We start from the raw sequence: 17539 nt of genomic DNA, 5'->3' as shown, positions 1-17539 counted from the left end.
GCACTCAACATAGATACCATACGCAACCTGAAAGCGAACATTGGAATTCAGCCTATGGGAAGAGAAATCCATGCAAAGTAATGCTCTGGATTCATTAATCTCTGTTTATATGGAAATTTGGAACCCAAAAGTATAAATCAATGGCACGCCTGGAATTATCTCCTAACATGGCTTCAAATTGTCTTGAAGAGCAAGGTCTACTGAAGAAGAAAGCAATAAAGGCATAATTGCATCAATACATTATCCACTTTGAAACCTCTTAAACCTCTCTGCTATTATTAATTACAAACAAATATAAATGTTAAATACATAATGCAAGCAAATATAGTACAAGCCAGAGACACTTCTCATACAAGCAGCCTATTTTCAAATACTTTGGCCACATAAGAGAAAAGTGAGAACAGGTTCTATCAGACGTCTTTAAAGCCTGTCTACCTTTCACTTCTTGTTGCTCTTCACACTGCATTTACAGCAGTCTGAAAATGTGACATTATCTCTGCAGAAGCCAGCTGAGCATCTACAGCATCTATTAACTCACAAAGGAGCTTACATAAGACAGAGACTTCATATGCAAACAGCAGTGATTTAAAATCATCAGGTTTCCATACAATTTGATTTGTTATACATTCATACTCTTTCCCCTTCTAAGGTAGTAGGATTTGGAGAATTCCTTTGTAATTAGGAGTTTTCTTCTCTCTTGGGTGTTTTTGCAGCCCTGGTTACCAGGAGAAATGTCATTTATTTCTGTGTTTGTTTTTTTTTTTTTTTTTTTTGCCCAAGAGCAATGAGATTTTCTTTGTGCTATAGAGGAAAAAAACCCAAACCCACAACAGCTCAAAACCACACTCTTGTGAGCCTGTGGTTCAGCACAGTTCCTCCTTCCCCTGAGACACTCACAACCCTGGGCTTTGTTTATACTGGAAAAACAGGTCCTATTAAGAAATATATGCTCTCCACACAGCCAGAGGCAAGGGCCCCAAGAGCATCATCCTCCTTCCTGGAGGTCTGGCACCCTCAGTTTGCAGCCAACCTAGAGACAGCACAGCTGAGGGCTGCCCCCCTTCCCTCTAGTGACCCTGAAGGCAGGTCTGCAGGCAGACTTCAGCTCTCCTCCCAGGAGAGCTGCATTGTAGATGAGGCTCCAGTGCTTAGCTATGCTTGAGCTACAGCTACAGCCATGTCCGTATCCCACTGACCCGGGACCTGCTGAACAGCTTCCTGGCCAGCCCTCAGATCTGCCACACTGTTATAGGGACTTGCCTGCTGATGACAGGACTGTGTCCATCCCTGATTGCCGTCACTAGACCTGACTCACTAAATTATCTTCCCATCTTGACCTCAGACCTATCCCATTTCTGTGGACTTATCCACCAATCTGGACTCTCCCTTGATTCTAGCTGCCACCTCCAGGCCTGCCCTGCTTGCTCCATCTGGTGGGATGGAGCCCTGACCAGTGAGGTCTCTGCTCTGAGTGTTATGGCACTCAGCTCCCTCTTCTTCAGAGAGCATCCAGCCCCTGCTGGCTCCTGATGCCAGAGAACTGTAGCACATACAAGAATACCAAACCACTTCCACTGACCTAGACCCATGGTCTGTCTGGATCAGCATAGTCTCTTACAAGGACTAGTTCTTTCTTCCAAAATACATGCTGCCCTTAAAGAACAAGATCAAGGTGTAATCAAAGCAAAAATGGGCTACTCATCTTTATCAAAGGGTCTGAGTCAAGTGTTATAAGGCAGCCAACCTCCATTTGTTATCTGGAAAGATAATGAAACAAGCTGCTCAGCAATTGGTGTGCAAGCAACCAAGTGATGAAAAGCAGGCACTGTGCATTTGTCCATAACAAATCATGTCAAACTAACCTAATTTATTTCTTTGCCAAGATAACTGACTTAGTAGGTGTTGAAAGGAATAGATGAAACATATTTTGACTTCAGTAGGGCTTTTGGCATTGCCTTGAACACCACTCTTATAAAGGCAAATTGGTCTCAAATGGTTATTAGCATGAGAGGAGTGTTTGATTAAAGAGCAATTCCCAAACTAGTGCAGTAGATGTTTTCCTGTCAAGTGGAAAGGTATATCAAATTAAGAGATCTCATCTGTCTGCTAGGATTGATTACTCTAATTAGTGACTTGAATGGTGGAGCTGACTTTTGACTTCAAACTTCTGCAAATAACACCAAGTTGGGCAGTTCCACACTTCAGAAGCAAAGACTAGAACAAAAGTTTAATATTGTTAAATCACAGAAAGAACCTCAAAATAGTGAGACGAAATTAAGATAAGAACAAAGGATTATACTTAAAAAAGCTTGAATTCTCAAAAATCAGGGAAAATGTGTAGCCTTTGGCAAGATACCATAATGCACATCCACTCAGGGCAAGTACTTTAAGAAATCCATAATTCAGCACTGGAAAGTGTGGACTATATGAAGAACCACTTCTTTGTCATAAAGACAACACAACTAGGGAGGGACAGTGCACTGATCTCCCAATCTGAAATATGCACGGCAACAAACGACACAAAAAATGATTTGCAGCTGCCACAGCTACCATGGTTTGCAGAACACCATCTTTGTGCCTTTGGTCACACTGCCCTGACATGCTTTTGCTTTGCCATACCTCCTCCTGTTTGCCTGAAGCTTCTCCTCTCTGGCAGAAGGCGTGTTTCCCGGTCTCCTCCCTCCAGCACATGCTAGAGGGCTGATGGCCCTGACAGAGGGACCTGTGTGTCTAAAGAGGGCAGTGGGTGAGAAGGGAGCTGTAGGATTCAGGAGCCCTGAGCTCTACAGGGTGGTGAAGGGAAGCCACAAGTCTCCCAGTGCCACCACTACTTGAACTCTCCCAGGACAGGTTACACCATGTCCCATTAAGAGGCAAGATAGAGTCACAAGGTCTCTTGGTTTGCAGATCATGATATTCCAGGCTGACAGGCAAAATCTTGGTGTTGGATTGTCCATCTTCCAGCAGATCCCTAATGTTTTGGGGGGGTTCATCCTTAATGAGACTTCTTGGGACTGACAAAAGGCAGGGGACTTAAACAGCACCCTGCTTCAAGACAAACACAGCAATCACTGACAATTGTTTTTTTTTTTTTTTTCCCTCTTGGCAGAGATCACACGAAGGCCTGAAGATCCAAACGGCAGCATAATGCAACACTCGTTCCTTTTGCTGAGCTTTGCAACTTTTCCTCCAAAACCAGTGAGGGACCCCCCCGGAAATCTCTTAGCCTTGAAAATAAACCCCACAATTTGGAAACTTTCTGTGGCCAGAGTCACTGCAGTTGGAGATTGCAGGCTGACTTTATAAAACTGTGGCTCCTAAAAGTCCACCCTCATTCTGAAAAACCTCTCTGGTTGCTTTCTAGTGATGCTCTACCTTCTCTGACTTAAAAGTGCATCCTTACACCATAGGATCTGACACATTTCCCAGGCGTGCCTTCAACAGAAAAACATAGGAGAGTTAAACTGTGAGAGATCTCGTCTTTTCACAGCCCAGCTGTATCACTCTCATGTTTTTTTAAAGGTTAAGAGCATCACAGTATTGCTTGTAGCCAGTTTCACGAACATTTCAAAGGATCTATTAATGCATAGAGCCATGCTGAAATTAACAAAATGACATTTTGCCTTTCACACCTTTAGACTGAGCTAAAAGACGAATTTATCCCAAAGTTATGAGCAGCCAAAAATAAACGTTGGGGAGGGCTCCATGGAAGATCGCAGGTGCTAGCTGCCGCTCCAGCGAGCCGGCAGAATACGGGACGAGGACGCCCCTGACTCGGTGGGCCGGGAGTGTGGAAGCCCTGCGGATGCTGATCCTCACGTGCTTGACGATGCCTGCGCGATCCCTGAGCTCACGGCACTGCTCCTCGAGGAGAAAACCTCGCTTACAACCGTCTGCCAAGATCGGCTTAGAATTTTGGGCTGGGCACAGAAAGGAGACCCTCCTTCCCTGGGCTGTCCAGCCCGCCGACCGGCCTCCCTTCCCCTCCCCTCCCCGCCCCGCCGGAGGGTCCTTCCCCCGGGAAAGTTGCTGGGCGCCCCCCGGGCGAAGGGCGGGTGTGTGCAGGGCTGACACCCGCCTCCCGTCCGCGTCGCCGAGCTGTTTATTTAAATCGCAAATAAAGCGCCTCGCCGCCCGCCCTGCCGGGAACACGCAGTCCGGGCGCCCCGCGGGGCCGAGCCCATGGCCGGGAGCGCGGCCCCGGCCCCCGGGGCTCTGCTCTGCGCCCTGCTCTGGGTGGCGGCGGCAGCAGCAGCGGCAGCAGCGGGGGGCGGCCCCGGGGGCAGCCCCGCTCCCGCCGCCTTCGGCCGCGTCTACCGGGGCGCCGTGAACATCAGCGCGGAGACAGTCTATGCCTTCGCCTACCGCAGCGAGCCCGGGCAGGTAGGAGCGACCGCCGGGTCCCCGTGGCGGGGGAATGCACCGTGCGCCCCTCGCCCCCTTGGGTGGGTGTGTGTGTGTGTGGTGAGTGCAGGGGAGCTGCCGGCGCCACTGCGGTTCCGCCGCTGTTCGGGAGCGGGCCGGGCTCTCCCTCTGCCCTGCCCGCATCCTCCCGCTGCCGCGGGGGTCGGGAGCCGCAGTGCACCTGCGGGCTCCCTTCGCCCTTCCTGGCGCGGCCGGGGCGCTCCGGAGCTACGGGGTGGGAGGGTGACGGCGTCCCAGAGGGCACGGGGTGGGCAGGTGGTTTGGTGCCCCCTCCCGAAGGGTCATTTGGTATCCTGCGCTTCTAGCAGCAAAATGGGTTTGAAGTCTAGAAGAGAATTATGAGGATAGTAGTACTATATTAAACAAACAAACAAACAAAAAAAGCCCATAAAACAAAACAAACAAAAAATCCCCCAAAACCAGAAAACCCACATAAAACCCATAAAAAAACCCTAAACCACCACAAAAAAAAAAAAAAAAAAGTGTGTGTGTGCTTAATAAGTCTTAAATACTGTTTTTTATGCTGTGTACTTTTGTAGGATCGTGGTGTTCTCCCCTGGTAGCCCGGGAGGTGAGGTAGGGCTGTGCAGGTGAGGTGTGATATGAGGAGGCTGCAGGGCAGCATGGCCAGGGCCATGGCTGTTTGATGGTGGAAGGAAACCTGTCATTTATGTATGCCTAGTTATTGTGGGTTCCCCCCTCCTCCCTTTTTAATGTCGTGTTTATCTCAAGTCGCTGAGTGGTACCTTGGAAACTCTGCCCCCATTGTTTGGATTGGGCATGAATTGCTGAGTAAGGTGTTCTGATGTACCAAAAGATGGTGAACCAAGCAGATGAATCTTCCCTCCTGCCCTCAGTTGCACAGGACAAGAGAAAATGGAAAACATCGCTTTTTTCCACACTGTATTACTAAAGCTTCAATATGAATGGAGGTGGTAGAGAGCATGTTGGGGGGCGGGGGGGGGGGGGTAGTGGGAGATGGTGTTAATCATCCCTTGCTTTACTGAGAAATTTCAAAAGATCCATACTTTTAAAGACTTGTCTTTCTTCTATTATGTGCGTTACTATGTAATAAAATGCACCTGGTATTTATGGGGCAACAGTTGGATGTCTGGGCTATGATGCAACTGAGCCCAGCATTACTTAACTGTTGGGTGTCACCAATGATCCCAGAAAGTCCAAAGCACACTTTGGGTTTGAGCCTCCCTTTAGAAGCTGGTTGTGGTGTAAGTTAGGCTTCTTCAGGTGTTATGGGGTATTACAATGAAGGCCTGTTGACAGGACCGGATGCTGTCTGGGGCTTGTTAGCAGAGACAACGTGAATGTCAACTTCAGTTAAAATTAATCTGGGTCCTACAATTGAATGTGCTCTTTGAAGTCGTGTGTTTTTGCTGGACGCCTTCGACAAAGAATTTTTCTCTCCTGGAGAAGTAGGGTGAAAGCAGAGTGGGAGGAGGCAGGGAGGAAGCATACAGCTGCTCAGTGGTGTTTGCAGGTATCTAAAAGCAACTTCTGGGCTACTTTTAGATACTGGGCTGTTCCTGTGGCTGTGAAGAGCCACTCAGTACATACTACTTCATTTAAAGAGAAACTTTAGTGTACTCGTCTCCATGTTCCTGTGTGCTGGAACATGAAATCTCTGCAGAGATATGGTCAAGAGCATATCTAACAAGGGAAAATTCAGGTTTGAGGCTTAATATTTTTTTTAATATGGAACTCACCAAACACTGCTATGAATATGCTTAGAGGACCATGCAACCAGCTCCTGCTATGAAAAATAACCTGGATGACAAAATTCATGTAAATGAAGATGGACTGTTGTAGGAAGCTTTCTGCTGAGGGGTGCCCAGAACAGGTTCTCAGGATAGAGAAGATCCTAGAGAAGAGAAAGCTCCAGGGAGACCTTGTTGTGGCCTTTCAATATATGAAGACAGCTTATAAAAATGATCAAGAGAAGCTTTCTACAGTGTTCTGTAGTGACATGACAAGGGGCAACAGTTTTAAACTGAAAGAGTGTAGAATTGGGTCAGACATAAGGAAGAAGTTTTTTTATGGTGAGACACTGGAACAGATTGCCCAGAGAACTTGTGGATACGCATCACTGGGAGCATTCACAGTCAGGTTGGATGGGGCTCTGAGCAACCTGATCTGGGGAAGATGTGTCCCTGCCTGTGGCAGGATGTTTGGATTAGATGATCTTTAAAGATGATCTTCCAACTCTAACCATTCTGTGATTCCTCACTGAGCGCTACAGGTGCCATTCCTGAGCTGAAACAGTGGAAGCCTGCAAGAAAGTGTCTGTCCTAACTGGGGTAGTTGGCTGTGGCTGTGTGTAGCCCTTTCCCCAGCTGCAGCCCTGAACTGATGAGAGGCAAATATGACTAGTTCTTCCCTTGCTGGCGTGCTCAGAGGGTAAGCTTGAGCTGTTCTGGTGGTCCTGCATTTTCCTGCAGTTGAGGATTGCTCAAGATTTAGAAGCTTGCTAGTGGACTTTAATGTGGAACTGAGCTCTTGTGGGCAAGGTTTTCTTTTGTAAGAGTCGGGAAGATATTCAGGGATGTGCTGTCCTCTAGGTAGTTTTGGGTCTTCTGAAGGAATGCAAGTCCTGCAAAAACTTAGTGTAGTAGTCCTTGCCTTTCACTGCAGTCTTTAGCCTACAACTCCTAGTGAGTGCAGCGTTAGCCAGTGTTTGCCAGTTGCCTGCCACTTGTGAGCTCTCTGCTCTTCCTGGTCTTTTCAGTCTCTTCCTGTCTCTGTGCTGATGGCAGTTTAGCCAGAAGCCTCTGAAACCTCGAGGCAGATACCACATGGACTATTAACGTTTGTTACAAGAAAGTTAATTGAATAAAAAGAGCATTTTCCATGTGGAAGGGCTGCAGTGGGTGAGTTTAATTGCTTTCCCTTTGAAGCAAAGTCAGGTCTGGAGTGGTCTGGCTCTGAAAACAGAGATTTGTTTTCATGATGCTGTGAATTCTGGTGTTTTCCCCTCTCTCCTGTTCTCTCTCATGAGGGCAGACCTACAGAGGAAGGGAAAACTTGGGCCCAAGGACAAGGCATGAGGGCTGGCTTGTGACCCATCAGCCCTCTGTAAGTGTTCTGTTTGCTCACGTTCTATGGCTGCCCAGGCACATCTGAAAATGCAGCTGCTGAATAGAGCAGTGCTTGAATGATGGATGAGGGAAAGGAGGGAGCAAGACTGGTACTCATATTTAGTGGTTTAGAGACTTCCTGCTTTCTGAAAAGTGTTGTGCTTGCCTGATCTCAGAGGATGTTCTTCATCCACATAATCTCCCTTACTCCTTGGGATACAGGGATGCATGCATGACGGGAGGGGTAAAGCAAGTCCTATGAGAGTACTCACAGGCAGCTGTATACAAGATAAGGAAAGTACAGCTCAGCCCTCTGGAGCCAAGCTTCTTTGGGATGGGCAAGTGACTTCTCTTTTGTGCAACTGATTGGTAAAATGAAAATAAGGATACTTACATGCTGACAAAATCATCTAGTTGAAGCTTTTATGCATATATATAATGCCTGGTCTCTTCTCTTTGTGGCAGGAGAAGAACCTTCTTAAGTGGTGTGCAGAAACACTTCACCTTGTGTTTTGAGGCAGGAGAGCTGACAGACTTTTTTTATGTGCTAGGATGAGGTGGAACTGTAGAAGTAAAGCTCTGCTGAGGAGAAGCACAGCCACCTCTGCTGCAAGGGTCTTCTAGAGCTGGCTCACGAACAAAGGGACAGGACAAACTCCTTCCTTGTGGTGAAAAGTCTTTGTTTGTAATGGGGTAGTCTTACTGCTGTTTGAATTCCCTTCTCCTCCTTCTAGCTGCTGTTTAAAATTTTCCTCTCTCTACAGCTGTTTGTTTTATGTTTAACTGTGAGTGTAAAAAATATAGTAATAAAACCAGCTGTTGCACTTGTTACTATGCTGTCACGCTCTAACAGCAAAGGCAGATGTGCACAATCTGTGAAATTAGTTGGGCAAACAGGATTATCTTATTTTAGGATTGTTTCAACTGGAGACATCCAGGATGGGTGAAAAAAAAGAGCACACTCTTGAGCATCTCCAATTCCACATATTCAATATGTTCCTCCTTGTGAAGGAGAATTGATTTGCTGGAGCTAGCTGTGCAGTGTGTTCCTGCCCAGAAGACTGAAAAAGAGTTGTAAAATGTTTCTGCTGGATTTACCATTGACTAAAGAAGGTTTTATGTGTGAAGTGAGAGAACATGCTTAGTTCCGTGATTGCAATAATACAAGGGCTTTCAAACAGAGAAGTGTGTGGGAGTACTGAAGTAATTCAAAGTGAATGACTCCTTCCACCTCTGTAAGCTCTGGGAGTTGCTAATGGTTAATTTGCTGAAAACAAAAATTACACTAACACTGCACGTGGGTATGTCCTGTACCAGGTCCTAAGTGGTCCAGGAGAATATCATGAGGAAGAAAATGACAGAAGTACTTTTTTCCTAATTGGAGCTCAGATCAGCTGAATGTATGATTTGGGAAATACTTGGACTATATTTAGAAAACCAAGTATCTCTCAGGAGAACAAGTTTCCAACTTTGCATTTGTAGGAAAGCTGCTGCAATCCAAACACAGCTCTTGGACATTCATATAATGCACGCTGGTTGTGATGAGCTCAAAAGCTGAGCAGTGGGATGCACCTATATGATGAGCTCAAAAGCTGAGCAGTGGGCTGTACCTATTTCAGGAGAAAGAGTGGGTGATATTTTCCTCCTCCCTTGCCAGGACTAGGAACAGGGCCCCAGTCTCAGTTCCCATATGGCCCATCTTACTGTAAGTTGTGATTGGCAGTAGATTTAGCTGTGGCTTCTCTGCTGAGCAGCTATGCAGCGTGAGAACATGTAGCCCTGGAGTGACTGCTTTGTATGTGAAGTTTATCTAAAGGGTCATGAGTAAAAAATTACCCTCAGTCAATGAGTGAGAGGGGCTGTGTGCCACCAGGAAGGGTTGCTGCCATCATTACCATTCTTTTTTTTATAGTTGCAGATGGGAGAAAGTTGACTGACCTAAGGGGGGGAAGAGGGATATCAAGACTAGCAAGATGATCAGAAGCCTTTCAATTAGATGCTTGTAACTTTGTGACCAGGTGCCTTTTCCAGCCTGAAGAGCGTGATGCACTTGTGTTCCTCAGTCCCCTAGTGAACGGCTCTCTTGGATTCTAGGTGTGGATGGCTGTTGCATTTGCTTTTTCCTGTGCAAGGAGCCAGAACTGGAATTTCCCCGTATGTTCCTCTGGGATTCTGTGGTGAGTCACTTGCTCAGACCAAAGCCATCTGTCCTGGCTGCAGGGAAACTCCTTGATCTGCTACACAGAGCAAACTGGTTTAATCAATGGCAGTGATCAAATCTGTGTTCGCTGTTCTCTGCTGTTTGACACGCGAGTGTGGGTTCTGCTCCAGCAGCACCCATATCTATTTTAACAACTCTAGGAGCAATCTTTTCACCACTTGCTTCTGAGCTGGTTTTGGATTTCACATGTAGGACTCTTCATGCTGGAACTAAGCTGCCTCAAAGTAGTCCCACGGTCTCCTGCACATATTCTTCATAGTGTTAGTCTTGGCTCCAGCCCAATTTCCAGTCCACAGCTATACGATGCATGCAATAAAACTATAGTCTACTGTTTAGAGAAGGCTGAACCTGAGCAATAGTGAAGGGAACAGGTTAGGTTCTGTCTTTCCTTAATGCTGAGCGGAAGCCCACCAGTTTAGCCACAAAGATTCAGGTAAAACCTAAAGAAATTGGGAAGGCTATTTGAATGAGATCTCCTGAGGTCAGTAGAGCTGCTGTTAGTGCAGGATCTCCAGGGCCTCAATACTGTTGCATTTTGGTTGCTGGCTCTGGTCTGTTCACCACAGTGCATTGGAAGGACCTCAGCATACCATTTCGGGAACCTAATAGTAAGTGCCTTATGAGACAGGAATGTAGGCACGATGTCAAATCCAGAAAAATCAAAGCAAGTTATAGTATATGATGTCTGAAGCCAAGCAAGGTTCAACAGAATCACTTTGGAATAATTTGTGTATATAATTTATCTTTTTCTAAAGAAAACAACCAACCCTAGGAGGTGACAGTGTAGGCAGTGTAGAGCACACAGCACTTGGAAATGTGCTTGCTGCTTCTCAGTGGGTTCTCTTGACCACTCCTCACCCTGCTCAGTCACATGGAAAGCCCTTGCTTACAGGGGAAAACAAAAGTAGACTATGAGAGAAGTGGTGTGGGGGTCTGCTGAAAACACAAGCTTGGCCATTGTTTTTTGCATCAGAAAATACAGTATTGAAAACTTTCTCTGACAAAAATGAGATATCCTAAGTGAAAGAATGATGGGGGAGGTGGCTTTGCTTTGAGCTGGGTTTAGCAACATGTGTTCAACTGAGATCCCTTTTGAATTTATATTATTCTTTATCTTTCTAGGATTTTGCTCTTTGTGGGTTTCACTTCCTAGGGTAGCAAAACAAAATACATCTTGATGCAGGCTATCAGTTTACAGGCTTTAGGAAAAAAACCTGAAAGCTGCTCTGGTTTCCTGCAGGGTAACCTGCAGAGCTTCAAATGGTGGCTACAGTGCTGGCAAGAATTTTATTTTTATTTCTAATGTGTAAGCTAATGCTGTCAAGCTCAATAACTTGTCCTTGAAATAAAGCATTCTTTTGAATTTGAATGTCATTCTAAATCTTGAAATCACCCTCTTCTTGTTGGGCTATCCTGTTGTTTAAAATCAAAACTGATCAGGTTTTTTTGTTCCCCCTGCTGCCCCCTCCCCATCCCCAAGATGTTTAGATTAAAAAAGAAAACAAATTCTGAGTAAGAGTAACTTGATCAAATTGCCTCTCCTCGGTTTGAACTCTTTCCAGGAACAGTGCAGCAATTTGTTATACGTTTGCATTATAAGTAGAGGCTGAAATGTCCTTAAATAACTTGTGCAGAAGTTGTTGGGTAAGGAGGTATGATTTTCCTATATAGACCTCATCTGCTATTTCAGGGGATATTTAAGGAATGAAAGTACAGATTGTAAAAGGTATATTGCAAGGGTGTGCCATCTGCTCAGTTTGAGAATGTAGTTTGGTATATTTGCATAAGCAAACATAATTTCCTGCTGTGTAAACATGGAGAACCACAGAGGATTTCAGAAACAGCCTTCCTTACTTTTTTAAAACTGATGTGTTTTTTTGGGGCATAGAAATAGCTACTTCAGTGTGATTTAAAGCAAATAAAAATGGTTAAAAAAAGAGACAGCATGAATTACAACACGTAATTCAATCCACATCCAAAATGTTACTGAGGTGAAAAACATGGGAACCAAGAGAGAACTGGGTATCTGTGTTCTGACAGCAGTCTCTGGAGTTATTGCCATGAGCTTTGGGTTGCAGCAAATTTGGAAGGGTTATAAATCTGTCTGGTTCAAGGGGTGTCCTGGTCCAGAGTTCCAGCTGCTGTGGGTTAGGAAAATGCAATTACTGGAGAGTAGTCTATTCCTTAACTGCCTGTTAAAAAAAGGATTTGTTTATTTTTAACATCTTCCTAAAGCATGAGGGTGTTCAGAAACAGGTACCTATTTCATCTGGCATGGTAACTCCTAGTTTTTCTTTCTGGCTGTCCTGGAGGCTCCCTAGTGACTTTGGTTAGAGGACAAAATTTCAAAAATGGAAAAAGATAAATATTATTATGCTTTGTGTTTGTCTTACTTCCATTTTTGCTTCACAGATACTGTTGCAAACAAGTGAACTCATGGGAAAATCCATGCCAGGCTGTAAATCCACACAGCATATTTACAGAAAGTAAAACATTTAAATGAAAAATACTAATTCTGGAACAATTATGTTAATGTGTCTGAGGCTGTGCTTGACATACCCAGAATCTGTCACTTAGTTTATGCTGCTTTGTGTATTTAATACTCCTGGCAGAAACACTGGAAGAAAACTGCGGACCAAGATTATTGGACAGATTGCTTTTGGCAATTTAGACTTATTGACATTGGAGCACACAGGCAGACAGAGGCTGAAAGGGAATGATCCTCTGAGCTCCACTTATTTTGTTATCAGACAGGAGTGGTGCTTGTAGCTCATAAGAGGGCAGAAAAAAGAACCTGTCACTGTCTCATAACTATTTTCCTTCAGAGTCTCTGCTTCCCCCAGTTGCCTTGTCAGTGGGAAGAGCAGCCAAGTTTGGCATGTGTTTCATTCAGTGCCTCAGTCGCTCTAGCCCATCTGGCTGAATCCTACTTCACTGAATTTCAGGGTTTATATAAATATGAAGCACCTCTTTCTTGTGCAACAGCAGGCAGCAGCAGTTCGGTGGCTTTTGTACACGTACGCTGCGCTGAGACCTTTTCTTGTGACTACAGCTTGTGTGTTCCCTTGCCGGATGTGTTCCCTGCCCACTGGCTTGGCTTGGTGCCTCGTCAGGCCCACGACCAAGTGCTGTCGCAACGTGGACTGATAATCCCCAGCGGCCTCGCAAGGAGCGGCTTGTGTGTGGGTGTGGTGGAGAACGTGGTGGAGCCCTGGTGTGATTCAAAGGCTTTGCCTAGCAAGAAGTTTTGGAAAGGAACCCACAGGGAAGCTCTTGAAAACCTTTGCTTGCAGCAGGAACTGTTGTTGCAACCTCCTGCCTGCCCTTAAATTCACATACCCACAGCTTAAACTGTGTAATCTTTGTGGGAAGAGCGGATTTAATAATCAGTCCAAGGACTCTTTCATGTCAACAAGAGCCTGGTTTATCTTGCTTAATGTTTGCAGCCATGTTGGTTCTGTTCAGCTGTACAAATTTGGGACCTTCCTCCTGTTCCCATCTAGAGAATGGAATTCCGTTGTATTTTTTTTCCTTTCTTTTTTTTCCCCCTCCCCCTGTCTCCATGGTGGTGGTGGAGCTGAAGTACAAATATTTGTCTTTCCTGGTCTAACGTTTTTATATAGTGCTGAGAGCTCTCTCTTTGTTCAGCTGTCTTGCTGCTCTGTCCACCTTGAAATACAGAAGAAACCTCAAGGTCAGTCGTCTGAGAAACAAAACTATCATGATCTTGGCTGGTGAGTAGCCCCTGCGCGTGGCAGAGGCTTGGCACTGGGAAGGAATGTGAGGAGCAGAAGTCTCTGAAGCAGTCCTGATCCTACCTTAGCCCCACAGTGCAAAAGGCAGCAGTATGGTTAGTGATGGCAAATATTTGTGCAGGGCCTGGCTGTCAAAGGGAGCATTTGGTACGCAGGTTTGTTTCCCAAGATCCAGCCTGGACTGTTGAGGCTGCAGAGATTTCAGCTTGGAAGGTACAGAGGAAATCTAGCACCATATTATAGAACCAATATAGACAGCCTCCTTCTCTGTGTGTACAAGGAAGGGGAAAGTCCAACTAGCTTTCTGTGATGCTGGGAATGGTCTGCTCCAAAATGAAGTCCCTCAGCAGTGGTGGAGATGCAGGAGTGACAACAGACTGGTTGACCCTCTTACTGCCCAGGCAAAACTTCCTCCTCATTTCACCAGTGCTAAGTGGGTGGGGATGGATGCAGAGGAGGCTCATAGTCTTTGTGATGATTAAAATTTTATATAAAATTAAATAATACTTTTTAGCTGGAGTTTTTCTTGTCTCTACATACTATATAGGATCTCATTTCTGTGATGGAATGGAGGGGTTTATGTGATGACAGCTGTAGTTCTGTAGAAAGGAGGGGTTCTTGCGTTAGAACTGCCTGTTTTTAAAATGAAATAACCTTTGGAAAGGTGTGGAGTGGGAAGCATGTTTGAAGTAAATAAATCACTTATTTTTCCTTTACTTCCTGATTTTTTTTCGACTCTTTTAAAAATACTTCTCTTGAGGCAGATGCCAAATGCTGACTTTCAGAGGGGAAGATGGGACTACTAACACTGGCTCAGTAGTGAATTCATTAAATCTGTTGCGTGAAAAAGTATATATTGCCTATCAAGACAAGACAATCTGGAAGCAAAACATGGATTAAAAGTTTAAGGTAGGTTAATTGGAAAAGACCTGAAAAAGCACAAACATCAGTTCATAGGTGTTACATTTTTATCTCTGTCCCATGTGATGCTCCTGCTAAACAGTACATCCTGCCAGGGAAAATGTCTTTCTCTGAAACACTAATTAGGGCTCCTTTCACTCTGTAGCACTAAATTGGAGAGTGAGTGACCACTTGCAGTTAAGTGGTAATCCTTTCTCCACTTTCCCAAGCTTCCTTGTAATTGCACTTAGATTCTGCTGACTTTTGCTGCTCTGAAATCTCTGAGCTCATTTACAGGTGCTGAGAAGGATCTGGAGGGACCATTAGTTGGCAGCTTCTTGCGCAGGTTTGACCAACAGGCAAATCCCACCTCTTTTATTGCTGTGTTTGTGAGGAATAGCTGTTGTGTCAGGAAGAGGCCCATCAACCAAAGCTTTGTGCTGCTGGAACCTGCTGTTGAATCCCTGAGACCTGTGAGTGGAACTGCATCCTAGGACTGGGATCTGGCCTCTCCACTGGAAGTGCAGAATCTGCTCACAAGAGGCCCTGTGTTACTGTGGTGATGGCAGCAGGGTAAATAATTGGCTGGACTGGACCCTCAGTCACCATCTGTCCAACTTCTCAATCTCCCTGTTTGTTTCCTGGACTTTATTACAAAGGTTTTGATGGGTTTAGGGTGTGTGATGCTCCTGATTGATCTGGATATGTGCAAATGCAGGAGAAGCAGAGGTTATTTGCCACAAGTGAATTGTTGATATATTGAGGTGAAATTTAAAGTACACAGGTTTTTTTCTTAATGAGCTGCTCTGTAAATGCTGCTTCTGACTTTCTGATGATGTTCTCCATTTAAGGCACCCTATTTAAATGTGGCCTGGGAAGCAGCTCTGCCTGTGTAGAGTACAGAGAGAAAGGTGAGAAGGATGAAAGTAATGGGATCACACCCTTGATGCCATACTTAGGCTATAGGTGGTCCTGCCTTGATGCAGCTGGATGCTGCCCCAGATATTGTCAGACCAAGAAGAGCTCAAGGCACTTGAATATGGGCTTTCATGGGAACAGGTCAAAGGAGCTCTAACCAGCTGTTCCAGGGAGCAAAGATCGAGTGCTGAATACAGTCATGTATAGTAGTAATACACCATATACCAGTTTTCATGTGCTTAGATTTAAAAGAATATTGAGGCTTGAGAATTTTGCCTCCCCCCTGGTAATCCTATTTCTTACTGGTATTATAAAATAATGGACTTGGCAGCAAAGCTGAGTAAATATTGTAGATGGTGTATAGTCAGATTAGCTTTGTAGAGAGAGGGAAACCAAATGAGGAATCTGACTGCTGGATCACAGCAGAGGGAAGGGACCTTCTCTCCCCTCTCAGGCTTTTCCCTGTTAGAGCATTAATCACCAATGCTCTTTGTTTCCTTCTGTTGTTCTTCTCTGAGATAGACAAGAAACTTTTTCTTACTGAGGGTGGTCAGTCACCATAACTGGTCTCCCAGAGAGGTGTGGAGTCTCCATCTCTGGTCAACTGGCTCTAGGTGATCCTGCTTGTGCCAAATTCTGGTCTTCCCAGTACAAGACAAGCATGGATTTGCTGGAGTGATTCCAGGGCAGAGCCACAAAGCCAGTGAAGGCACTGGAGCACCTCCGCTATAAGGAGAGACTGAGAGGACCAGGAATGAATTGTACTCATTCAATGTACCTATACTCTTGTACAATTAGGTAAACCTGACTATCTGCCACATATGCATAACCCATGTTGTGGGTTATGTTCTGTATTTGTGAAGTCAATGGAGAAGAGAATTTCCCAATGTCTATCTTGTATTTATACATAGTGGAGGATGCATAACCCAGTTGCACTATTTGCTGTGAGCTCCCTGTTGCATTGAGCTAATGTGGGAGGGTTCACAGAGTGGTGTCTAACCAGAGGTAGTGAGAATGCCTTCACCTGTGGAGGTGGGCGTGCTCTGACTGTTTCATGGGCAAAAAGCTGCTGGCTGCTGAAATGTGTCTTTTCTGCAATTATAGTTGGTTTTCCTGTGGATGGAGAATGGCTCCTTCCAGGACTCTGGCTTGACCATCGTGTCTTCATGTTTCTTAGATTTTTCTTGTTCAGTTTAAAAGTTGCTTCATTTGTGTCCCTGTTCACAATGACTACAGCAAACACTGACAAACAAACAGCAGCTTGTTCAGCCCAGTCCCTGTGTTTCCCAGTTATACTGGTGTGTGCTGGCAGGGCTCCCTCAGCTGAGCAGGGCAGCCACAGAGACTAAGGAAGCCACCAAATATCCCTTCAATGCTGTCTTTCTGTGGTGGCTTCCTGTGTTGATACCTTCAGGTGTTCCTTGTGCATTGCTTTGTGATGGTGTTTTGCTTAACTTCATTTTAGCACTCTATGGTGAAATTTACTTGGAAACAAAATTGCGTGTGCGGTTTTTGTAACCGGAAGAAAAAACTGGAAGGCATGCCAAAGGAGTATTGCAAAGGTTTAGAAGCCAGAAGACAATTGAAAAAGATTCCGGTGTCTGCCCTCCTGTCTCAAGGGTGGTTTAATTGAATTATTTTTTTTTTTTTAAACCTTTTTAATTTTTAGGAAATGGTGGCTGTACTCTCAGGATCATGATGATAATGGCAGGAAATTTTATAATGTTTATGGCTTTCAAGAAGGTGTTTTGTTCTAGTAGGCTAAACTCCCATGTGAGCCTAGAATCGTTAAACAAAAATAAATTTTCTTTCTGACTTGCAATTGCAAATGTAAGCCCTTTCTTTGAAATTGGTGTCCTCAGTGTACCTGCCATCTCAGGTAGCTCCCCTCCTGCTACCTTGCTATCTTTGTATGTTTTTTCAGAAGGTATTGCCCCCTTCTACCTTTACTGTTCTTGGAGGGTATAAAGTCAAAATGTCTGTGACAAGTCTTTCACTAATCTAGTGGGAGTCCATTCTAATCTTTCAAGATGTGTTGGGTTTAAAATATGGGTATCTTATCTACTTAATATGCTTTCATTATTTAAAGGCATCTAATCAAGATGGTCTGTCTCTTACAATGAGTTATACATTCTCATACTCTGTTTTCTTCATCAGTGTCTGCATTCTGGAGGGGGAGCTGAAGGGATGTTCTTTTCAAATGGAAATGGTGACATTTCTATTTGGTGCAG

At 44.9% G+C, this 17539-nt stretch overlaps 1 protein-coding gene across 3 annotated transcripts in view; it reads left to right on the top strand.

Annotated features, from left to right (window-relative positions):
• The first annotated feature begins 4004 nt into the window (after nt 1–4004).
• SIDT1 (SID1 transmembrane family member 1) overlaps nt 4005–17539 on the top strand; it is a 42194-nt gene continuing 28659 nt past the window's right edge. For all 3 annotated transcript variants that reach the window (XM_027894116.1, XM_027894115.1, XM_027894114.1), the window contains exon 1: nt 4005–4383. In XM_027894116.1, coding sequence (XP_027749917.1) covers nt 4183–4383 — 201 coding nt within the window. In that variant the 5' untranslated portion in view covers nt 4005–4182. The remainder of the gene's footprint in view (nt 4384–17539) is intronic.

Source organism: Empidonax traillii, unplaced genomic scaffold (genome assembly GCF_003031625.1).
Source record: "Empidonax traillii isolate 1590-97213 ecotype Southwest subspecies unplaced genomic scaffold, ASM303162v1 scaffold418:size511083, whole genome shotgun sequence".
NCBI classification, from domain to species: domain Eukaryota; kingdom Metazoa; phylum Chordata; class Aves; order Passeriformes; family Tyrannidae; genus Empidonax; species Empidonax traillii.
This window is presented reverse-complemented; position numbering and strand designations above follow the sequence as displayed.